Genomic DNA, 25985 nt, shown 5'->3' with positions numbered 1-25985 from the left:
TTCTTGCATGGTTATGTTCAGTTTAGTGAGTTCTGGAGTAAACAAACGTTTCAGGTTAATGAATGGGTCTTAAACTTCCATTGTGTTAAGCATATACATTGTTTACCTCCTGGGCCTTGAACTCAGTGCCTTTCTTTTTCTTCAGATAGATAATATTTTGACATGAACTTGGTATAACATTGATCTTGATCTTTGATTAAATAGCTCATTGATTTAGAGGAATAGAAAATGCCTTGACTTTGACAAGCATTTTCCCTCACCCCAGATAATTCAATTTGACTATTAATTATATACAAGGGAGTTGGAAGGAGATATTCTAAAAGTGGTAGGTGATATAGTTATACCTTTATGGGAGATTTGAGTATTCTCTCAGCTCACAAAGCTACAAATATTATTGATGGCCTTAAAATAACTAAATCTTTAAACTAAAAAGGAACATCAAAAATAATTGGACTTGATCTTCTATTTGTAATTACTTTTATTGAATCTAAATTCCATAAAGAAATGTTTTATTTATTTTAAGTATATTGCCTGTTACATTGTTTTGATATTGTAGATAGTGGGCTTTACAAACTTGTACAAAATTGTAAAAGCCCTTTCTACATATGGTGACTTAATTTTTTGCCTTATTGAATTACGGTGCCATTACCTTGAGATCAGAGTAATTTAGTATAAAAAGGCATTTGCTTTTTGGATATTAATTGGACAAAATCCAAGACAGCTTATATCTACATTTAAAAAAATCTAATTACTTTGTTTTTTTCCTAAGAGTAAGTTCTGTTGGTAATGTATATAAAGTTAAACCACTATGTTGCATATTTGAACCTAATATGTCAATTATACCTGAATTAAAAAAAAAGAAAGAGTAAGTTCTGTTGGGTGTTTTTTTTCATGATAACCGTGGTTGACAGCTAATAAGACCCTACTTTTGGTAAAGGCTTTTACCACAATCCATCCTTTAAAAGAAAAAAAAAGAAACCTTCAGCCAAATCAAAGAGAGACAACCTTTTCAGATTCTCAATTAAAAAAAAACCTTCTAAACTTTCTACATAATATATACATTTTTCAAAAGATATTTTTCCCTCAGGATGTATTCATACTTATGTGTTTTCTTGCTTGGTTCTTATCTTGGTTTGTCCTTTTACATATAAGATTATGGCATCATTGGAGTCAGGGTTCCTTTTCAAGGAAGAGAAACAACTCTAGCTATAAGAAAGGGGTTTAATATAGTGAATTAAGTACTTACAAAAATCTTTGGAAGGACTGGAGGAGTAATTCAGAAATTCATCCCAGAACAACACAAAGTCCCAGAGCAACACAAAGCTGGCCTGCCTTACACCTCTACCGTAATGAGGAATCAGATGCTGTCTCCAGGAACTCTAGTGATCAGGAAACTGCTGCCAGAACTATAGACTCCACAAGCACACCTTGCTTGCCAGATCTCACCCAGCAAAGGTCAGATCTATAGTGATCTCGCTCTGTCACATTGATATTTATACCTTTTCTCTTTTCTTCTTACTAGGCTCATCAAGCAGGTATCAGTTTTATTAATCTCTTCAAAGGACCAACTTTTGGTGTTCTTAATCCTCCCAGCCATGTTTGCTTAGTACTTTATTAACACCTACTCTTTTGGGGACTTAATTTGCTACTGCTTCTAATTTTTTGCAATGAATGCTTAGCTTACTGATTTTTAGCCTTTCTATAAATTTCCCTTTAAGCATGGATTTAACTGCATTTCAGATGTTTTAAAATGTATCTTTTTTTATCATTCAGTTCAAAATACTTTCTAATTTCCATGGTGTTTTCTTTTTTTTTTGGTTCATAGGTTATTTAAAAGTGTATTGCTTAATTTCCAAGTATATTTGGTGTTTTAGATTCTTTAGTTACTGTTTGTTTGGTTATGACTACTAAGATACTTTGTGTCTTTAAAAAAACTCTTTTCCATGGGAAATGTCAAGTATATACAAAACTGGAGAGAATACAATAATCACTCCGTTATCCATAAGCTTCAAAAATTTTTAAATCCTGACCAGCGTTATTTCATCTCTATTCTCTGATTACATGTCCCCCACCCCTGCCTCAGATTATTTTGAGGCAGATCTCAAATATCATCATCATTTTTTTATAAACATTTCAGTATATACCTATATAATTCGATATTGAAAAACATAATTACAATACCATATCACACCCAGAATTATTCCTTGATATCATGAAATATCCTGTCAATTTCTAATTTTCCCTGTGTCTCATAATTTTTCTTTAGAACTTTATTGTTTTGAAACAGGATCCAAATAAGGTCTAAACATTGTTACTAGTTGATATGTTTCTTGTCTTTTTAATCTAAACGTTCCCTCTGTATGTCTCTTTTCACTCCTTGCCATTTATTTCTTGAAGAAACTGAGTTTTTGTCTTAGAGTTTCCCATAATTTGAATTTTTCTAATTGCACTTGATGATGCCATTTAAAGTGTTCCTCTATGTCTGTATTCTTTTTTTTCTTTTTCTTTTTTTTTTTTTTAGATAATTATTTTTTATTGAAGGGTAGTTGACGCACAGTATTACATTACATTAGTTTCAAGTGTACAACACAGTGATAAAACATTTATATACATAATTCTAGGTTCCAGCTATCACCCTACCAAGCTGTTACAATATCTTGACTATATTCCTTATGCTATACATTACATCCCGGTTACTTATTTATTTTACCATTGGAAGTCTGTCCTTTTTTTTTTTTTTTGTGAGGGCATCTCTCATATTTATTGATCAAATGGTTGTTAACGACAATAAAATTCTTAATAGGGGAGTCAATGCTCAATGCACAATCACTAATCCACCCCAAGCCTAATTTTCGCCAGTCTCCAATCTTCTGAGGCATAACAAACAAGTTCTTACATGGAGAACAAATTCTTACATAATGAATAAGTTACATAGTGAACAGTACAAGGACAGTCATCACAGAAACTTTCGGTTTTGCTCATGCATTATGAACTCTAAACAGTCAGTTCAAATATGAATACTCATTTGGTTTTTATACTTGATTTATATGTGGATACCACATTTCTCTCTTTATTATTATTATTTTTAATAAAATGCTGAAGTGGTAGGTAGATATAAGATAAAGGTAGAAAACATAGTTTAGTGTTGTAAGAGAGCAAATGTAGATGATCCGGTGTGTGCCTGTAGACTATGTGTTAATCCAAGCTAGACAAGGGCAATAAAACATCCACACATGCAGAAGATTTCTCTCAGAACGGGGGGGTGAGGTTCTAAGCCTCACCTCTGTTGATCCCCAATTTCTCACCTGATGACCCCCGTGCGACTGTGCCTGTCTTAGGTTGTTCCTCCCTTGAGGAATCTTACCCGTCTCTGGCTAACCAGTCATCTTCCGGGGCCATACAGGGAAATGTAAAGTTGGTAAGTGAGAGAGAAGCCTTATTGTTTGAAATGGTTAGCTTTTTACTTCTTTGCATATTTATGCCCTGTAGCTTCTATGCCCAGCATTTGTCTTGAGGTATCTTTACCACTTGGAAGAATTATGATACTCGGTAAATTTGATATGAGGCACAAATTCTATTTAAGGGTTGTAATTAGGAAGGAAGAAGAAAAGCTATAGAAGTAGCAGGCGGAAGAAAACATGGGAAGATTGATTATTTCTTTAACATATCTTCTTGTAGAGTAACTTCAGCATGTATAGGTTTTGAGCTACTACTTAAATTGCGCACACACATTAACATAATAGGAGTGTAGTTACATAACCAAAGCATATCTGTAATTACCAGCCACCTCCAGTGAAACCAAGAAAACCAGTTAGGCCCCTTAGGCATTTGTGAAAACTTATCTATGATATGGTGGATATTGTCCGACTGAACTTGAACAGTCTGAGAGAAATCAGACAAATTAAAACAACCAATTCCTGGGGAATGTTCACATCCCTTATGTTCTTTTAACAGTAAATAGTCTGTAGTTGTAAGATTTTGGAGCACTACGATTTGCACTTCTATGTCTGTATTCTTATTTCCAATTAGTTGGTAGATACAGAGACTTGATCAGATTCAGATTTGATGTGTTTTTGGTTTGGTTTGGTTGATCAAGATGGTAATGGTGTGTACTTTGACCAATAGTTATGATGACCACTTATTTCTCTTATTGATGATTGCCTAGGTTCATGAGTTCATGAAGGGGCTGAAAAATGGTGACATTCTGATTCTGTCATTTCTTCTTTGTTTATTACTTGAAATACTACTATGAAAAGAAACTTTCCTTCCTCTTCTGTTTGGATACTCTCAGTTACAATTCACATAGGAAAGATGGATAAATACTTGCTTCTTTTTAATAGTTTTCAAAAGGTTCTTTAGAATCTTTCAGTGATCATCAGTAAGGCATTTTTTAAAAGACCATATGAACGAATGCGTTTCAATTCTATTACATTTGTTTTCTTTGCTAATACTCACAGTGTACTGTCCTTTGCCAATGGACCCTATTCGAATAGGTTCCTGAGTTCTTTTGATATAACCCTTAATTTTTTCTGGCTTTCTTGTTTTCTTGTGTATAGAATGTTCCAGGCTCATGTCATACAATTCCTGCCATTTCTCCAAGGGTCTTACTTTGTTTTAGAAGAAAATGGTAGTTAGAGACAGCAATATGAGCATTAGGTGTACTCATTGCTACTAGTTCAGTCATTGTTTCTAGACCTTTTCCATGGCCAGAGGTAGGAAATATATGGATAGTTTTAAAAAATTGAAATACATCATTAATTTATATTATACTTTGTTTAGATTCAGTGTTACAGAATTATTTTTGTTTAATCTCATTAATCTTATATCCCCTACAGAATTCCCTACTCTTTCCCATAGTTAAAAACCCAGTTTTCAGTGACACCAACAAAATTACTCATTTGATTTATCTTAAAACATATACACACACCTAGACTCAGAATAACATACCTGCCCCTGCCTAGGTGGTAAGCTTTGAAATTCAACTTTGACCTCCTAACCCCACAGGCTGTAAAAGGTTCTATTTATCTTCTCAGCTCTTATTTTTAGAATTGAACAAATGTCCCCATGAGAAAAGTTTGCAAAAGCCAAGTTTACCTCTCTAGATTTATCTCCTTTTTAAAGATGTTAGACTGGTAAGTTTTCACTATCTTTTTGTTTCTCTGATAGCTTCAAATGATGTTTGAAGATATTTTGTACATCTTTTCTTGTTGTCTTCAGTAAGAGATTGACCTAAATGATCTAATCTACCATTATTGGAAATGAAAATTCCCTTACCACTTAACTCTATAAACTCTTACCTTGTGTTTATATAATATGACCACAATATTTCGTTTCATTTCAAAGGTTCTGAAGCAAAAACACCTGGACGATTGTCTGCGACATGTATCTGTAAGAAGATTTGAATCATTTAATCTGTTTTCAGTAACAGAAGCCAAACAAAGGGACACAGAAGAGGAAGTTGGTTCATGGGTCCAATATGCAAGCATCTTCTATCCTGAGTACACTATTTCCTTAAGGTAACCATCACTCTAGTTAAGATTTTTTAAAGTGATTTTCTCTTGTTGAAGAAAATCTAGTAAGAATCTCATTATTCACTCTATTGAGTTTGCAGGTAATCAAGAACTTAGGTTTTGCAACTTTGTGTAGGAAATTCTGCTGCTTTAACTGGGTCTTGCTGTATTCTCAGGAATGTAGCGGCATTTGAGAATAAAGAGGGTTGCAAATCAAAGGATTCATTTAACCATTCTCTTATAGCATTTGATTATGACAAAAGCAAGTTCTTTTTGAGGCAAAGAAGGCTGGAAGTGAAAACTGAATTTTCCAAACTACTTTTAAAGTTATCTGAAAAATCAAGCTTTGGTATTTTTCCTATTCATGTTTTGTCACGTTCAGAATAGAATCTTAAGAATTAAGAATTAAGGAGGAGAAAATTCATCTGAAAACATTGGTATTGTGAGCCGCATACAGACTATTCTGTCTTTAAAAATCATTAGAAAAGAGATAAGAGACTTGCAAACTGAAGTAACAAGATACCATTTTTACTGAATTAATTTTCTCTCTGTTATAATCTAGCATGTTGCAATATTACTGTAGGTGTTTGATATAATCTAATCTTTTTTGACAAGATTTCACATTTTGAAAGAGAGGGAGGAGCACATTTACTGTAACTGTAAGAAGAACAAAAAACATTTTAAGTGGAAATGTGACTGAAGAAGGGTTAGGTGAGGCTAGGAATAATTTTGAGAAAAAAAGTTTTCACAAAGGATGCTATTTATAGTATATGTTTCTTGAACTTTTTATTTTAAAATATCCAAGCTTTAAAAGACATCATAATACCTTAAAATTTGGGATTTGGATAAAAATGAACTAGGGTGGGCAGGGAAGAACAGTTAAGATCTGGTTTCATAATACTGCTTTATTGAAAACTTCAAAAAGAGGGCAAAATCTATGAATTTGTGAGCTTACCTGTACATATATTATGAGATTCTAATTAGAATACCTCAACTGCCTCACATTCTAATGGAAATAATTGTAAACTAATACAATATAAACTCAGTTATTGGTTAGGAAGGAAAGAAAAATACTTTAAATGCTTACTATGTTGTAGGTACAGAACTAGATGCTTTGATGTATTCTAATTCATGTAATCCTTACAATAACTCTGTTAAGTAGAAATGAAGATGATTAAACAATTAGAATATAGTATCTATAAGGCAATTAAAGAGAATATAAAATGGAGTGATCCTTCTAGGGGGGTCTTCGGGTATAGAATTCTAAAACTAATCTATATCCACTTGTGACAAGATGCAATAAGTGTAAACTGTACCAAGAATAATTTCCTGACACCTTCAAGGCCCTGGTAAGGGTTAGCTGGAGAGAATGTGAATCTTCTGTTCTTGAGAGCTTTCAAAATAAGACATGGCTGTCTACTTGGTGGAGGTGACCCTAATGTAGCAGGAACCCATGCTAGAATGTAAACTGCAACTCCTTTCCAATAGCATTTTTCTTTGTGATATATCCACTTTTGGAAGAATAAATACTAGTATGTCTATATAAACATTACATTGAATCATAATTTATGGAGAAGACCAGTGACTGAGCTAAAATTTTGGCTGCAATGGCTGCCAAGACTTTTTTTCTTTTTTGAAACTAGTTAGTATCCCTCCACATTAGTGGTGGAAAAATAACAGTAGTTTAAACGTACAGAATTCTAGAACTGAATGTGATTTTAAAATTTTAAAAAAAACCCTTAAAATTAATAATGGCTGACTATTGAGTGTCATTTACTCAATAATTGTATAATTACTTGTTGTGAGTGGTTTACATGTATTAGTTTATTTAATCTATACAGCACCTTATGAAGTAAATATTGTTATTATCCTCATTTTGCGATTGAAGAAAGTAAAACCCAGAGAAGTTAAATAACTTGACCGAGGTCTCACAGCCAATACTTGACTGTGTGCTATTCAAATCCTGGTGGTCTGGTTCCACAGCTTGTACTTTAATAAACTTTTAATTTAAAATAGTTAAAGACTCAGAAAGTTGCAAAAATAGTACAAGGGGTTCTATGTACCCTTCACCCAGCTATCTCTGTTGGTAACATCTTTATAATGATAGTCACAGCCTGCACTTTTAATTTCTACACATCCTGCTTCTTGTGAGGCAATCATGTATCCATTTATACATTTTACAGATGAAGGGATTGAGGTCTAGATAAGGTAATTTCCTTATTGATTATTCTGAACATTCCATTTCTTAGTCCATAATCCTGTTACTGTATAGTAAATCACTGACATTACTGAAATTGCTGGGTAGGGGAGGGTTTCTGCCGAGAATAGTTCATTTCATTTCATTGCCAATTTTCATGTTCATTTCCTACATTTGCTGCTTTTTCTTGTTTTCTGTTACCTGCCCAACACATCTCCATTCTTGTTTCTTTAATATCTCAATAGCTTTTTTCTCAACATGCTTCCATGACAGTTCTTTAATTACCTTTATCTGTTTTCTTCAGTGTTGTTTAAATTGTGGACATTCTAAAGTTTTAAAAAATTATTTGCAGTAGCTAAAAGTGGTGGTTTAGAAAGTAGTTTTGAAATGGAGTACTATCATCTTCCTCTACATTTTTCAAGTTTGTTAGATCAATACTATGGAATGATTGAAAAAAAGTAGTAAATACTTTTAAGTAAATTTAAATCTGTAAATATTTAATAGCTCCTTTGTGTAGATAAAATAAATGTAATATATATTATCCTCAAGGAGCTTAAATATGTAGAAAGTTAAATAATAAAAATTATTAAGAAAGAAAGTTAACCATCCATTCTATACTCTCATCAGGTATTACCTAACTAATTTCCAAATGAATGGAAGATCACATATTAGGAGTTTAGAGATAGGAGTAATTTTGGGGAAGCCTTGAGGAGCAGGAGTTTAAACTGGATCTGGAAGAATTTGAAAGTTCTGTGAGAAAGGAATAAATCATTCCAGATGAGGATGAAGGTACTAGAAAACATACAAGGGGAAAAAGTGCAAGGCAGAAACATCAGAGGCTACTGAGAAGGCCGCCACAATCTCTCGGGGAGGAATGCTGATCAATACATGTTATATGGTGGATCTGCTTTTGAGTTTACTAATAAAGGGCTGAACATTTGGAATGTTTATTCCTCCCAGATAATATAAACCCCATATTGATGTTCTCAGATCCTAACATCTATGAACACCTGTTAAATTCAACAGAGATGATGCATATATGGTGATTAGTACTTGTTATTAGTTTTATCCTTCTTAAAACATCCCTGTGTCTTGATTTTTGGACCTTGAGAGTTTTATTAGATTTGAAACAAATACCCTAAGGGGGTAAATAACTAGATATCTGTGAATTCAAAGTACATACTTTTTTTTTTTGAATGTATAAATGCATTTTAAAACCTTGCTGATAAAATAGTAACATTCCATCTTTGTAATCTTGAAAGGAATACAGAAATATGCTGTAAAGGCTTTGATGTGTATATCTATTATAACCAGGTATCAGAACACACATACACTACCTACTTCAGTGTACACCACACCAACTTTTCAGAAAAGGCCATCTTGAAGCTCTACTGGATAGCTGAGTAAATAGCATCCCATGTTTAAAGACTGGGAAATAGGAAGAAAGGGATTAGGAACAGGAAGCAGCACACATTTCAAAGCCCACTTTTAAGCACATGACATTATGAATATTACAAAAAAAATGCTGAATAAAAGGTAATTCAGCATTTGCAAAAAGAGCATTTGGCAATATTCATCGCATAAGGAGACTGTGCTTGGGACCATCCACTCTCTTTATATTACTGAAAGGTGTACAAACAGTGACCTTAATTAAAACTGACCATTATTTTCAGCCTTACATGATGATATTTAAAATGAAGGCATAAAGAATTTTCCTTAGTGACTTCCATCAGAAGCAAAGGTCTGGACAATGTAAAAGTTAAGTTACAAAATCCCCAAGATCTGTTGTCTTCTTTGTATATCTGAGGATGGTTGACTGTTCTAAGTATTGAGAGTTAGAAAATTAAAATCCAAGCATTGATTTCTACTTTATTCCTTCACAAAGTCTTCTTGTCTTTCTGGTGCTTTTTTTCTTAGAACTTTATAGAAGAAGTTCTTCCTATTAGATAGACACGTGTATGGAAAACAAAACATTCCAGGAGATGTTTATACTAAAAATCTTCCATTAAAAATTCTCCCCGTCTTATAAGCTGCAATTTGTTATTGTATAGTTTACTGTACAGATACTAGAAATTGTTCCTCACCCCCCATATTTCAACTTAATTTTAAGGTAGTAGGAATTTGCATATTCTGGAAGCTTTAAATACTTCCATTATATTTGGAACCACAGAAGTGCTTGAGTTAGTCATTTATAAATGTATACATGTGTTAGGTGTAGAAAAAGCCAAGGGGCCTGAACTGTCTGCTTTCTTTGGATAAGACTATTGTTTCCATGGTAGTTGCTGAATTAGAAGCCTAGCACTCTTGATTTTTGGCTTATCCTGGAATCTTAGAATGGATAAGAAGTCAAGAATGAGTTTGTCTTTGACTGTGGTGCATCTTTATAATACAAAAAAATACACTGCAGCTAGATCATACATTGCTTCTCTAGGGAAACCAAAAAAAAAAAAAACACCAGACCCTTACCTCACTAAATTTAGTGTGTACCTGTGAGTGCTTGCTAAATAAAACCTACTGATGGGAATGTATGCTTGTGAAATTAGGTGTATGGCGAATTATCCTTCCCTGTGTGGTATCATAAGTACCTATTTAAAGCTTGGCAAGGCTGGCATCTGGGACAAATATAAATACTGTTTAAAAAGTACAGTTTAATTTGCAATAGCCAAGATATGGAAGCAACCTAAGTGTCCTCAAAAGATAAATGAATAAAGAAGATGTGGTACATATACACAATGGAATATTATTCAGCCATAAAAAGAAAAGAAAGCCTCCCATTTGCAACAACATGGTTGGAACTAGAGGGTATTATGCTCAGTGAAATAAGCCAGGTGGAGAAAGACAAGTACCAGACGATTTCACTTATTTGTGGAGTATTAAAAAAAAGCAAAACAGAAGGAACAGAATAGCAGTGGACTCACAGACCCAAGAAGGGACTAGTGGTTACCAAGGGGGAGGGATTGGCAGGGGAGGATGAAGAGGATCAAGGGGCACCATAATTCGCAATCACAATATAAGTTGATCATGGGGACAGTAGTACAGCATGGAGAATACAGTTAATGACTCTTAACATCTTACTATGTTGACAGAGAGTATCCGCACTAGAGAGGGTGAGGTTTTAATAATATGGGTAACTGTTGAACCACTGTGATGTATATTTGAAACCAACATAAGATTGCATATCAACGATACTTTAATTAAAAAAAAAAAGACTCTTATAAGGCCTTCTGTATAAAAGCTTTTTTTCCTCCTTGGGGAAAAAAAGTATAGTTTTAACGTTAGTGGTATGAACAGCAGAAGTGAGTATGGAAACAGCATTTGTTCTCTTACACTTTATTTTGTATTTTAACGGGAACTTTGTAGAACCTTTAAAATATGATCTACTGTATGCAGAAAATTAAAAGACTAATCCATTGAGTCTTTTCAATGGAATTTAAATCATAGAATTGGTCTAATTATAACTTAGCTTTTTAATTTGTTTTAAACACTGATAATGATTGTTTATGTAGTTTGCTTACATACACATATACTCAAAGTTTCAGTAAATTGGAATGTCAAATTTTCAGGTATTACATGTAGAATTATCCACTACTTCCTGTAACTAGGAGATACAAGATTGAAAAAATCTCTGAAGCCATTTATTTTTGAAAAAGCTCCAAAGCAAGTTGCATTTAGAATGAAGTTTTTCAAACCTTTCCTTATGAAAACCTCTCCTCTTTGTTCTCCTGCAGGCTTTTAGTGCCCATTCCACTTTCTGGTTTACTTTTTCTATATTTTTTTGGACCAGTTTTCTTTTAAATCAAGGTAAAATTCATGTACCATAAAATTTACCATTTTAACCATTTTAAAGTACACAATTCAGTGGTTTTTAGCATAGTCACAGTGCTGTGTAACCAGCACCATTGTCTAATTCCAGAAAATTTTCATCACCCCATACCCATTAGTAGTAACTCCTCATCTTCCTCCTTCCCCAGTTCCCCTGGCAACCACTTTTTGTCCCTGTGGATTTGCCTTTTCTGGACATTTCATATAAATATAATCATGCAATATGTGGACTTTTATGTCTAGCTTCTTTGATTTAGCCTAGTGTTTTTGATTCACTCATGTTACAATATGTATCATTACTTTATTCCTTTTTTTATGGTTGAATAATATTACATTGTATGTAATTTTGTTTCTCCTTTCATCAGTTGATAGACATTTGGGTTGTTTCCATTTTTTGGTTATTTTGAATAATGCTACCATGAACAATCATGCGCAAATTTTTGTGTGACTATATGTTTTAAATTCTCTTAGGTATGTAGATAAGGGAAAATTGCTGGGTCATGTGGTAACTCTTCATTTAAATTTGTGAAGAATGGCCAAATTGTTTTCTACAGTGCCATACCATTTTACATTCCTGCCAGGAATGTATGAAGTTTCCAATTTTTCCCCATGCTTTGGAATATATATATCTTCCTTGGAGAAATCATTTCCCAATTTTTAATTGGGTTATTTGTTTTTGTTGTTGAATTATCAGAGTTCTTTATATATTCTGGATATTAGACCCATATGTGATTCTCACGTATTTTCTTCCACCCTGTGGGTTGTCTTTTTACTTTCTTGATAGTGCCTTTTGATACCCAAAACTTTTTAATTTTGATAAGTCTCAGCTTATCTACTTTTTTCTTCTGTTGTTTGTGCTTTTGGTGTTATATTTTTGCCTTGGCTTACTTTTAACTTCTAGTTTCAAACTCTTATTAACTTTAGGCTTCAGATTTTTCCTCTGGTAGCTCCCCCCACTCCACTTTTCAAATAATTATCTGTCCCAGTGACTTACTCACTCCTTAGTCCTTACTTCATAAGCCACTCTTGGGAAAAACTTAAAGGTCCTCAGTTCTAGGATAGTTTTATGTGCTTGTAAAAAAAATTTATTGGCCTTGGTCAAAAGAAATTGGCTATTGGTAGTTTTTCCCCAGCTTTACTGAGATATAATTGACATATATAATGTTATATAATTTTAAGGTCTACAATGTATTGATACACTTTTATATTGCAAAATGATTATCGCTATGGAGTTACCTAACACCTCTATCATGTCAGATAGTTACCATTTCTTTTTTGTGATGAGAACTTTTAAAATAGCTATGGGTAAATCAGAGATTTGTGAAACAAGTTAAAGTTTTGGAGTTTAGAAAAAAGCAGGGGGTATGTGGCAAACATTTTTCATTGTCATATAACATTCATTACCAGTATAATACTAAGAGTAAAGTTTGAAGGTCCTTTTCTCATAGATATCATCGTTTTAACCACATTGTCCATAGGACGTAGGTAAATAGTTGAAAGATTATGAGTAGATAAGGTTTTATGGAGTTGACATTTGAATCAAGTAGATGATTCATGAATCAGAAGTCCTTGAGTTTGGGACAAATGAAAGGGAACTTGAAATAATCAAACTGAATATTTACCACGTGTTTATGGCAGTTTTCCTATAATTAGCACTAACTCTTGTACTATTGGAGACAATGATTGGTGACATTAGTCTTTCATGAGATGCCATCTTTTAGGTTTTCTATACTTCAAAGATAATTGATTTTCACCTTTGTAAGTTATACAGAGGCCTAGGATTAGTTTTACTGTCTCTCTTCTCCATTAAAATATAGCATAAGATATACTTCCTATTTTTTTTTGGCTTTAAGAAATAATGCTTTCAAGAAGAGACAAGTTCTGCCTTAGTGCTAACTCTGAAAACCATACATTTTAGTTTGAATAATGCTTTAAATTTTTAAACATGCATTTCAATTATTCCAATTTGTTTTTTGGAATATTTAACTTTTTGCAAAATATGTGTGCCTTTTTTCTACTCTTGTCTCAGATTTCATTCCAAATGTTTATTTCATCCTGAATTGAGAGTGAATGTGTGTGTGTGTGTGTGTGTGAGAGAGAGAGAGAGAGAGAACATGAGAGAATGCCCTTATTAAAACTAGGCCATAAAGCAGTTCCACTTCTGGGAATTTATCCCAAGGAAATAGAAATGAGCCCAATGTTTCAACAAAGATGGTCATTGTAGCAATATACATAATAGCACAAAACTGGGCACCATCTAAAAATCCAACATAAAATGTTGGTTCAATAAATTATGGTGCATCCATTGAACTACTTGGCCCCATTAAAATCATGTTGCAGGAGAATACTTAGTGATGTAGGAAACTGTTTATAATATGTTAAATGAAAAACACAAATTGCAAAACAGTATGAACAATGTGCTTTCAGTTATTTAGTGAAAGTATGAGTATGGAGTAACATTTGAAGGCTCTGTACCAAAATATTAACTGTTTATCTCTGCATGATAGGATTATGAGCATTTTTTTCTTGAAGAGAACTATATATTGCTTTTGTATTCAACAAGCCATTTGAGTTCTGTGCCATATTGCTGATCATTTTAATAGTTTCATCTTGCATTTTAGATGTTAAACACTTTGTTCTTTTTTCTCTCTTGCCTCACACACATATCATAGTTTTCCATGTTAACAATAAATAACCTCCTCTAAACCTAGAATCTTGTGTTCACAGAGAAGATACAGAATCATTGTGTTATGATAATGAAAATTTGATTTGTGGTGGGGACTTTGCTTCTTTAGGTTATGATACTCTTGAGTCCAGTATTTGGACAGTGATGATTGCAAATAGCTTTTTGTAATCTCAGTCACTTTATCAAAGAACTGGGTCTGTATAATAGAAATAAAATGTTCTAAAAAGAGTAATACAGTTTACCCACATTCTCTTACTTACATGTATTAGTTTGCTATGGCTTCGAAAACATTGCTGTAGACTTGATGGCTTCAACAATACTTGTATTTTCTCACAGTTCTGTGTCTAGAAGCCTGAGAATAAGGCTTTGCATGATTTTTTTCCTCTGCGGCCTCTCTCCTTGACTTGCAGGTGGCTGTCCTCCTGCGGCCTCTTCACATTGTCATCCATCTGTACACATACCCTGTTGTCCTGACCTCCTTTTCCTATAAGGACATACTGGATTAGGACCCATCCTAATGACCCCATTTTAACTTAATTACCTCTTTAATGGTCATTTCTCCACAATTTAATTACCTATTTAAAGGTCATTTCTCCAAATACTGTCACATTCTGAGGAAAGAGGGATTAGGTTTTCACCATATGAATTCTGGGGAGACACAATTCAGTCCATAATACTATACATCATTTTTGATAAGCTTTAATGACAAAGTTAAAGTAGTATTGATGAAGTAAATTTTGTGAATTATTAATGGTTAAAACTGTTACAACATCCTAAAGAACTACAGTTGTAAGTTGTGTAGGGCAGAGTTTAGAAGACTGTAGATACATTAACGTCAGTTTTTATCACCATTGGAAAAGTAGCTCACACTTTATGGCCTGTTGACAGTTGGATCTATTTGTATATGAAGAATAGTTCTCTTATAAGCATTAATAAAATACCAGTAATCAAGTTAAATATTTAAAGCGCTGTTAGGTGAAGAGAAATTAGAATTAAGGGAATGCAATTGAGATTAGTAGGCAAAAGGTACAAAAAAATTTGCCCCCTGACATTTAGAACTCTCCATAGAGGAAGTGTACAGACTTGAAGATTAGTTAGTTCTTTCTGACTGAAGTTCTGAATTTGTTGGGCTGTTATAGAGGAAATTTATATATTGTTGAGTGTGGTTCTGTGATTCACTGATTATTTTTCTTTTGAGATTCTCAAAATGTAAGGTTTTATTTTGTTGTCTTTAAAAGGGTTAGTAACTTACCTTACTTTTATATAACTAAAACAATAATAAATATTTGCTAATACTTTAAACTGTAGATTAATCATTAAGAAATGTGATTACAATTAAATATTCTGATGACTATATTCTGTTCTTTTCCTTCTCCCTCTAGTGGGCAGAAAATATTTTAAAAATAGAACATGGAAAGTTTTATTAATATTGGGTGTGTCACAATGCACAGTCTCAGCCTTTTAAGCAATAATTCTATATTTTAGAATCACTAAAGAAATGCTTTCTTCCTTTCTAGACACAATAATGGATCTTTGAATGTTGAAGATGTTCTTACCAGCTTTGACAATACAGGAAATGTTTGTAAGTTATATGCTCACTGTTTAAGTATTTTTAGTGTTTTAAAACATGCATTTATAATTGGTGTTTTTCTCACTGATCTTTATTATGCTGATTCGTGTGTGTGTGTGTATGTGTGATAGAAACTCTCATTGTGCAAACTCTTTAGCTACAAAATAAGCATCATATAATATACATCTACTAAGTGTGGAATAAGGCAGTTTTTACACTTCGCAGTAGTGTATGTGTGTGTTTAACAGAATGTAAGTCAGAAGGAAAAACGACTTTCCAGTACTGTCCCTTTTGTTTCTTGTTTCCATTTTGACTTTCTCAGTTAATCTAACAGATGGGCTGTCTCTTCTTTCTTTGCCATGTTTTGGGTGCTTCCTTTCTACTTCCTGCTTCTTCTCTCTTTCCTACAGAATAAACCCAGAAAATGTTATCCTTGCTGCTAATATGCTTTAATACCAGAATGTTTTTGTTTTATGTGTTATTATAATATTATAGAATACATTGTCTTTTCATCTAAGCCTCTGATAGATTGTCATGATTTCTCTATTGAGAGAGTCGTTTACATAATTATGATGTTATATGATGAGAGAAATCATCCAAGAATATCTTTATATCACTGAGTTAAGCAATGTCCTGTGATAGGAGCTGTGTGTTCCTTCATGTAGGTTACATAGGATATTTCTCTAAAGACTGAATTATCAGTGAAATATGAACATTTTAAATGTAAAAATTGTACTCACTTTTTTTCCTTAAAGGAAATTTCAGAGCTGTAAGTACTTATTGTCTGAACTAAAGTAACATACTTTGTTAACAGTACTACTTTATCAAATGCTCTCTAATTTTAGATCTGCATAGAATAAACCCTAGAAGTACTCGGGCAATAGTTTTGTTCTTATGCTCACATTATGGCAAGCTTTTGATTGTATAGAAAAATACTTATTTTGTCACTAAGAAGTCTATAAATACCCTAAAATTGTCCTGAAATATTTAAAATACGGGTTTCTTTTACATGGGTAGTGACAGGTGCACCTTTTTGTTCCCACACATTGGCTCTTGCTGAATTCTTTCCCACTTAGGCATATCTCATATGTTTATTGGGCAGTAGGACAAGGACTGTGCAAGGGATGGGTGAGGAGAGATTCTCCTTTAGCTGTTGGTTAATATAAAATTTCATTGTTAGGCTTATGCATATATAATGTTAAATGTGGAATTTTTGATTCAGTAATGTAAATGTCAATTCTTATTCTCAATGGCTCAGTATAAAATAGGGCCACTAGCTGGCAGCATTATGTAAAGTAAAAATATTTTTTCTAAGGGTCTAAGCTATTATTTTATACATGAGTAACTATCATATCCTTTTATAACACTTTTCCTGTCAGCTTGCTTCCCCATCCTCATCCACCCTCAGTTGACAAATGGAGAAATTGTAAAAAGGTGTTTTTTCACTGTTGTCTACCCACCTACCTGCATTTGAATCTTGGCTCTGAAATTAATCTTGAGCAATTTACATAATCTCCATGAGCCTTAATTTTTTTCATCACTAAGAACTGTTCATTATACATAGTAACTTTATAACGTGTACTACATTCTTTGTAGTTGACATTCATTAAATTGAAACTATTTATCACTTATTATTGATGATGAGTACCTCTAAAACTTCTTTCCCTTTTTTCCTAATAATGAAGATAATATTATTAAGGGTTATCCTGATATTTTTTAAGTATTTTGGTTGAGCTAACAAGGCAGGAACAGTAGATAAAATTACCATAATAGTAATTTATTAAAATGTCTTGTCATAAATGTGGTCTTAAAAACTTTGAACATATTGCTGAGTGATAAAAGTGGTGACAGAAATAACAACTTTTATATTATAGTTTATATTTTAAAAGAAAAATCTATATTGATATTTCCCTTAATGATGAAATGGTAACGTCCTGTTACAGTAAAACAAATATTGATTATAACTTTTACATAATCTTTGCCAAGGCGTAAAGTGATCAATGATTGGAAAAGTGATTTTTTACTTGAAGCCTGTAATGTTTGATTTTACACTGGTGATACTAGGTTGAGTATGTGACTAGAAACCCAGCAGAGGGCGCCACAATCATAATTGTGTTTTACAGCCTGCTATAACTGGAACAAATAACTTGAATAGTAACTGTAAGCTTTCATCATGTAAACATATAAAGGTGTATGTTTAAACATTTCCATTTGATTTCTTTCTTATGCACTTAGTATATTCAGAAATCTACAAAAAATATGTTTTCCGGATTGGTTTTTGAGTTCATATTTTTGTCTTTTGTATACTTCTAGCTTTACATTAAGTTATACTTTTGGTATTGTTAATATTGATAGAGGGCAGAAGTTCTACAAGAATATCAATTCCTAAATCACCACCATTGTAGTACACTGAAGGATATTTAGAATGAGGAAAAACAGTTGCTAAAACTGAGAGAAACAGTAGATGGAATTATCCATTGATTTCAAGAATTAGTTTCTAGGTTAATATAACTTCCTGAAAACAGAAAAAATGGTTAAAATACTTTATAGTTACAAAAACATGATATGTATTTATATACAAATATATGTGTGTATATATAAAATATAGTTCTGTCTTAATAGAACTATTGATTTCAATTTTAACTTAATTTTAAAAATCAAGTAATGATTTTATTCATTGTAAATTTTCAAAGATGAAAGAAGTTTTACTTCCTGTATCTGTTCATGCTGTGACCAAAAGACATTGAAAAATAAATGAAACCTTTGGGTAGTTTATTTCCTGAATAATAGAGCAGAAAATGTTCTTTATATTTACCTCTGTTGTTTGGAAGCATTAGGTTTTTAAATGTATGACCTGCAAAGTGTTTTATATTTCTGATATGATATATGAAAGATATTCTTTCACTGTTTGAATTCTTTTGAATGTTGTAGGAAGAAATTGAAATGAATCTCATGTAGTCATTTTTGCATAATGATTCACTGCTTTATAGAATATGACCCCATTCTTATTTTTGTATATTTATGTTTGCTGTTTTGGAAAACAGATTATTTTGAAAGCTAAGCTCCCTTTTTGCTTGTCTTTAACCAGTGGCAGTTATGCATATTTCATTATTTGTGTTCTACTACTTGAGAACCTAATTCATTTGCAAATATCAAAGCTGCTCAATGTAGAGGTTATATCTGCTATCGATTCATCATGCTGGAAAGAGATGCCATCAGACTACCTAGGGAAAAAGTACTGAATGACATCCTTCACCTCTAATGAGGTGCTTCTCTGTTTCATGTAACATGTCACTCAGGTACCTCCGGTAAGAGTACTCTTCAAGTGCCGCACACATGTCTTGCTTATGTTTTCTCTGTGGGCAGAGTCTCCTTTGCAGCAAGACCCTGATCTCTGCTGAAAGAAGCCCCAGCATGCCATGCCTCTTCCAAAGCCATTCTCTCTTTCTCCGAAGTCATTTCTTTCCTCTACTGAAATGAATTAAAACAAAAACCCAAAAAACGTGATTCTCTTCAAGGGCATTGTTGTTGATGCAAATTTGGCTGCCATAGTGTATAATGTAACTATTTGGTAACTGTAAAATTTCATCAGTGCTTGAGGATTTAAGAGGTTCATTTGTACTTTTTAGCATATCATCCTTCACTTGACAACATAAACAAATGAAGTAATACTTCTCAAATAATTTGTGTACAATAATTTAATGTGCATAAGCAGTTAAAGGATAGAAAGTCAATAGTAATATATCATTGCAGTAACCTAGTGTAAATCAGGATTCCTGGCTAACACTGCAGCTTAAATTGGAGGAGTGTATTGGTAAGACCTCTTCTGACATTCTTTAAAAAATTTTTTTTCTGCTGCTGGGCTACATGACAGGACCCTATGGTGGTTGGTGTCTCATGGTGTCCTGGAGAAATTTTTAGACCCTCTGCCTTATATGCTCTCGCATGTGACAATGGTGATTTTTTTCCCCCCAGAGGACCAAAGGCTGACTTGGACTTTTAATACTACAGTTTCCTGCTTCTTCTGAATCTTTCCTAATGGTTTGATAGTGGAATCTATTTTGTGACGTATCTAAAACTGATCTCTTTTGGATTAGTAATCAGTTATTACTTAAGGAAATGTTCCTATTTAAATATAAAGTATTTTTATTTTCTACCTGTAGTTAGGAAACCAAAAGTCTCTTAGGAAATAGAGTCCAAATTTTTAGTTTTTCTGTTTCATTGTTATTGTGGTTCATAGTTAGGATCCATAATGTTGGTGGAATAATCAACGTTTCAAGAATGTCAGCTTGGATTTAAAAACTTTTTCCTCATTCAAATAAAGGTGTGTGTGTGTGTGTGTGTGTGTGTATAGGTATGTAATACATATATGTGTATATATGTGTGTATATACATATGTGTGGTTATATCTATACCTATATACACTTGGTAAGGTAGTTTGATTAAAAAAGAAATTTGGATTTCTATGGGTAATTGCTCTATTTTTAATTTAGTGGGGTCATAGAAGGATCATGGAATGTGAAGTTCAGGTTTTTAGCTTTGCCAATTACTAGCTGTGTGATTGTAGGCAAGCCCTCAAACAAATTTTAACTCCTTATTGTGAATGAATAAGAAACCATAGCTTCCTTGTAGTGTGGTGAATATGAATATAAAAATATTAGATAATATGAAAGCACTATGTAAATTGTAAGTGATATTTGTATTAATTTTTGTTATTAGTATTAATATCATCTGTTGTCTCATTTATTCTTCTTGAACCTTTCAATATCTCTGTTACTGGAAAATAACACAAGATGGGAAATATTTTTGGTGTGTGCCATCTTGCTTTAATAATTTAGGTTATTTTGTTATGTGAAAACAGTGTAAAGGCACATAATAAAGGCAATATTAGTGGAGAAATATACATATCAATCAGAAAGACAAATAAATGTTGTTTATCATATAATGAAGATGGATTTCAGTAAAATAGGAAAGGATGAATTCTTCAGTAAATAGTATTGGGACCATGGACCAGGAATTTAGAAAAGATAACAAAGCTGAATCTCTCGCTTATGCTTTATAACAAAATTAATTAAAAATGGATTAAATATTTAATTTAAAAATCCTAGATATTTCAGATGCATAATTTTATGATATTGAAATAAGGAAGGCCCTTTTAAGTGTGACCCAGACCCTATGAATTTAAGGGTGAATATATTCACCGAATAAAGATTTAAGGTCACTTTTTTCAAAGAGCATCAAAAAAGTTGAAAGACAAATGACAAACTGGTGATTATTATTTATGACATATATGCAGACAAAGATGTTTTCTGTTGTGTAAAGAGCTCTGACAAAGCAGTAGCAAAAGCAGACTGCAAAACTGAAGAAAAAGACAAAATGGCCAGAAATTGAAGATACATCAGAAAAGAAATACCAATGCTCTAGAAACATATGAAATGTTTATTTCACTAGTAGTGAAGTAATTAAATGCGATTAAAACAATGAGGTATAATTTTTGTTTATCAAATTGGCAAACAATGAGAAACCATAAGCAGTAATCAGTGAATGGTAGAGAAATCGGCATTCTTTGCTGTTGGTGGGAGGGTAGGTTGGTTCTACTTTTCCAGAGGCAATCTGGTAATATCTATCATAATTTTAAGTATCCATATCATTTGACTAAGTAATTCCTTTTCTGAACAATAATGAAATCATTATGCAAAGCTAGAATATAAAGGGATTCATTGTAGCACAATGACTAACTGGAAAAAACATATATCTTTAATTTTAGGTGACTGGATAATTATGGATAATCTATAAAAATGGAATATAATGTAGCTTTTCAAGATCTCTAAAATGTTATTAGGTTAAAAAAATCACTTATAGGGAATATGATCTTATGTCTGCAAAAGACATATACCCATTAAATACATGTATAGATACGTATATGCATAGAACTATGTCTTAATGTTTATAATGTTTTGTGAGGTGTTAGGATTATGAATGACTATTACTTTCTTCTTTATACTTTTCAGTACTATTTGTTTTTATTAGTTTGTAACTGGAAAAGACAATGTTATTTCCGTTTTGAAAAAAAGTAGATACTTTTTTACTTCCAAATTGAGTATCAAGTTTTTTGACTGAAAGCTATGATAAAATCTCAAATTGCTTAGGACAGCACTGTGGAAAAAAAGGAACAATTTATTTTACCAGTGAAAAAATATAAAATATTTTGTTCAAAAATAGCAATTTCTCCAAGGAGCTCACAGCATGTTAGATGTTAATGTATTAGTCTCTCAATACACTTACGAGATAAGAAATCAGAGATCAAATCATTCTAGTCTCATGTTAGGTCCGGGGAGTACAAAGAGGTTAAAAACTTGGGCAGAATATTGAAATTGGTAATAAATAATTTATAAGTACTATGAAAACTAAATTTTAAGTCTCAGTGCATTATAGATTTACTGTGCATGGGTAATGGTCAGCAGCCCTGGGACTACAGCAGGCCCCAGTGCCAGTGGGGAGCTGGTGGTATACCTGCACAGCTACTGTATTTTGCTCTTAGCCCTTCTTGAGAATCACATGTGTATGTAGTCTTTGCTAGAAAAACTCCTTGAGGGTAAAAAAAGACTTCTAGAGTGTAGGGCAAGTCTCTAGATGGTAGTTTTCTTAGTTATGTATATACATCTGACTGACTTCCTGGCTCCATAGGGGTCAGGGCAGTTTTTCTTTTGACATAATATTGAGTAAATATGACCCTGAGCCTAACAGCATCCCACTCATTTGTCATTATTATTTACCAAGGAAGGAACATTTAGAAGACAGTCTTTTTTTTTTTTTAATTTTGGTATCATTAATATACAATTACATGAGCAACATTGTGGTTACTTGATTCCCCCTATTATCAAGTCCCCACCACATACCCCATTAGAGTTAGAAGACAAGTCGTTTTAATTTACTTAAATTTTTTTTATTTGAAATAAAAAATTATGGAGTTGGAAATTCTCTTTGACAAATGCCTAATCGATTCAATAACACTGGGATATAGTTCACGTCTTTGTCATAAACTTGCTAGTTTTTCCCTCCTTTAGATATTTGAAGGGCGGTTCCTAACTTTGGTGCTTCCAAGTTTCAGCAGACAATATGCCAAGCAATTCCCCCCTGCTGCCAGTAATACTGAGTTGTACTTCTTTCTCTATCTTCTTTTAAAGAGCTACTATTTCTTTGACTTTCCTTGCAGTATTTTTGAGGAACTTCGTGACTATTATTCCCATTTAATCTTCTTAACAGCTTTGCAAGGGGTGAGGAAACTGGTACTCAGATAAAATAACTTGCTTTAAAATTATTATTTAGTAAGTCATTGCACAGGAATTTATAACTATTCTACTATATTTCTTGAAGGCAGCATTTCCCCAAAGTGGCAAGAAATGAATTTTAAAAGTTCATGATGGGAATTGAAACTAAAAGTGGTAACTTGGAGTGCTAGAAAATAACTTTGGCAATGGAAAAGAATTCTGTTCAGTGGATTGTGTCACAGAGGAGACTGATTAAAGGTCACTGGAAAATGGGCTCTATAGGGTGTCTAAAAGATAGTTGACAATCTAATGGAGTGGGGATTTGGGGAGTTAGGATGGGGCAAAAGAATGCATTTTCTTTTAATAGTCTAAGACCAAATGTGGGTCTTGTTTTATTTCAGTTTTTTTTTCTTTTTTGAGAAGTGCTGCTTTTTGTATGTTAATACAGTAATAAGAATGATTTGCATTTTTACATTAGCCCTTTCTCTAAAGTACTCAATGTGTTTCTCAAGCTTATGGCTATAATGATATTTAAAAATTGTTTGGGTAAACCTAAGTCACACAAAAAGCTCAACTAAAAGAATATTCTTGTCTTTATTAGTAAAGTTGTTTGGATTGTGGATAGCCTTTCCACAGAGAACTGGATATTTGGATGTTTGTATGGCCTGTGTGTGTTGCACCACTCAGTGAATGCTTGATGTGAACAAAATATTTGATAAGTGAATAGATTTAATGTTTGTGTGTATAGATCTCATTTTTTAACCTTCTCCCATCTCACCTTCACCCACCTTCTGTACCGGAATCTGACTATTTGTGCTATATCCTGAGAGGTAGGAATCGTTCATGGAAGGAATGAGAAAAGGTTTCAGATAATTTTATCTGTGTATATGAGTTGGAAAATGTGGATATATTATGTACATGGTAGGTGCTCCACATGTTCACAGTCAGCTTGTTCTAGTATGCTGGATTAGGTAGAGTCTCTGCTTTTGGAAGTGCATTCATGATTTGATTGAAGCTTTTGCCCATCCAGGTTGTTGGAGGCCAGATCTGCGTCACTGACATTTCCCAGTGGTGCCTTAGTTTCTGACTGAAAGATGTGGTGGAACCCAGAATTACAATTTGAATACACTGTCATTTTTAATTGTGTGATAGTCAAAGAAAGACAAATAGTATTTTGTTAGTCCTGGGCTTGGTTTTGTTTTACTATTGGCAGCTTAGTCAGAATTTAGTGGGGTTTGCTTGAACTGCCAATATGTACAATTGGCAAGCTGCATATATAGGTAAACCACAACTTCTCTGCTTGTGCTTGTTCCAGGATTCCTTTAAAGGAGTTTTTGGAATAACAAGAAAGAGGAGATGATTCATATTGTTGTCTTTGATCTTTCTTAAGTCTTACAGATTTGTAGTTTATGTCAATTTTGTATCATGGTGCATTAACTATTTGTTAATTTTTGTCTCCCCAAATAAAATGTAACCACCTCAGGTTGCAGGGACAATGTCTTTATACTTTTGCAATATTTAGAAAACCATGTCTTCTCTGGTTCAATCTCAGAAGATTAGTCTAAAGTCCATGCAACAGAAGTATTTTCAAATAACTTCAGTATCTTAGCTCTCTTGAGTAAATGACATGGAGGTAATACACAGACTTTAACAATTTTTCTTTCCTTCCCTTTCTTACCACTACCATCCTACATTGCTGCTGGTCCTGTACCTCATAAATACAAAACAAAATGAAACAAATCTCAGAAAACAATTTTAGCTCTTGTATCTATCATAAGACAACTGTCATCTTCCTTTTTACTTTTCTGACTCTCCATCACAGTACAGAAGAACTAACTGGTCAAGGCAGGATCTTCCTTGGATGGTGTGAGTCTGGGGTTGGTGGGCAGAGGGGAAGAGGCTGAAGCAGACCAGTTTTTTAAAGGTAGAGTGACTGTATAAGCCTTGTTTATCTGGCATGGTTTCAGTTTACACCTGTTCTTAGCTAATTATTAACAGTGGCTCCTTTTACTCTCAGAAGTGTCCTGATTTGGATGATAAATTTTCAGAAGACAAGGAAAGACTGCAAGCTTACATTAATTATTTATATCCAGTAATAATACCTCTTTAATACACCATAGTACCTTGTACAAGGGTCTGGTTCAAGTGGTATTCTATAAGTATGTATTAAATCATTTGAATCCTTAGTCATATTCAAATAAACCCATTCATTCTACTCAAGTGTATTTGTATTCTATATTCTATTTCTGTGTACCAGAGAGGTAAGTCTAGGTCTCAATTTTAGAGGACATATACCACAGGACCCATAAACTAATGGAAACTGAAATCATAATACGTACATGTTTTGATTAACAATAATTGAAGAAAATTGAATTATTGCCAAGATTTGAAAATAACAAAATTCACATAAAAACCTAGATTTTCACTTTCTCTTAGAGAAAAATAATGATCTAGTAGTCTGAGTCTGAGGTCACATGGTAATTATTATATGGAGCTGAGCAAATTCTTCATCTTGTACCCTTACAGCCCCATCCATGGACATCTGAATTTGCATCCTCTGATATTTGGAGGCATTTAAGGCATGTTTGTCTTTGTATATTTTTCAGGTTTACTTGTCTACTTAAGAAGAGTCAATTCTGATTAGTCTTTTTGTTTATCAAAGCTAATTAAATACTTCTAAATTCTTTTGAAGATAAGCCTTTTTTTAACTCAACAAGTTAATCATTTATCCTTAGGAAACATTTTTTTTTCCCATACAAAAAATGGGAAAAACTATTAACACATTTATATTGCTCTATTTAAAAAAATAAGCTGATATTTTAAATATTTTTCAACAGCCAGTACCTTTAATAAAACATGTTTTTGAAACAGTCTCATTTGAGTTGAAATTTTGAAAAATACTAAAAAATTAAACTGAGAAGTAATGTAT

The 25985-nt window shown here is 32.9% G+C and overlaps 1 protein-coding gene across 6 annotated transcripts in view; it reads left to right on the top strand.

Annotated features, from left to right (window-relative positions):
- The window catches only part of CAMKMT (calmodulin-lysine N-methyltransferase), a 422071-nt gene that overhangs the window by 7038 nt on the left and 389048 nt on the right, over nucleotides 1–25985 (top strand). For all 6 annotated transcript variants that reach the window (XM_036925638.2, XM_036925634.2, XM_057497250.1 and 3 more), the window contains exons 2-3: nucleotides 5344–5516; nucleotides 15733–15797. In XM_036925638.2, the coding sequence (XP_036781533.2) occupies nucleotides 5344–5516; nucleotides 15733–15797 (238 nt within the window). The remainder of the gene's footprint in view (nucleotides 1–5343; nucleotides 5517–15732; nucleotides 15798–25985) is intronic.

The sequence above is a fragment of the Manis pentadactyla genome, chromosome 2 (genome assembly GCF_030020395.1).
Source record: "Manis pentadactyla isolate mManPen7 chromosome 2, mManPen7.hap1, whole genome shotgun sequence".
NCBI lineage: Eukaryota > Metazoa > Chordata > Mammalia > Pholidota > Manidae > Manis > Manis pentadactyla.
This window is presented reverse-complemented; position numbering and strand designations above follow the sequence as displayed.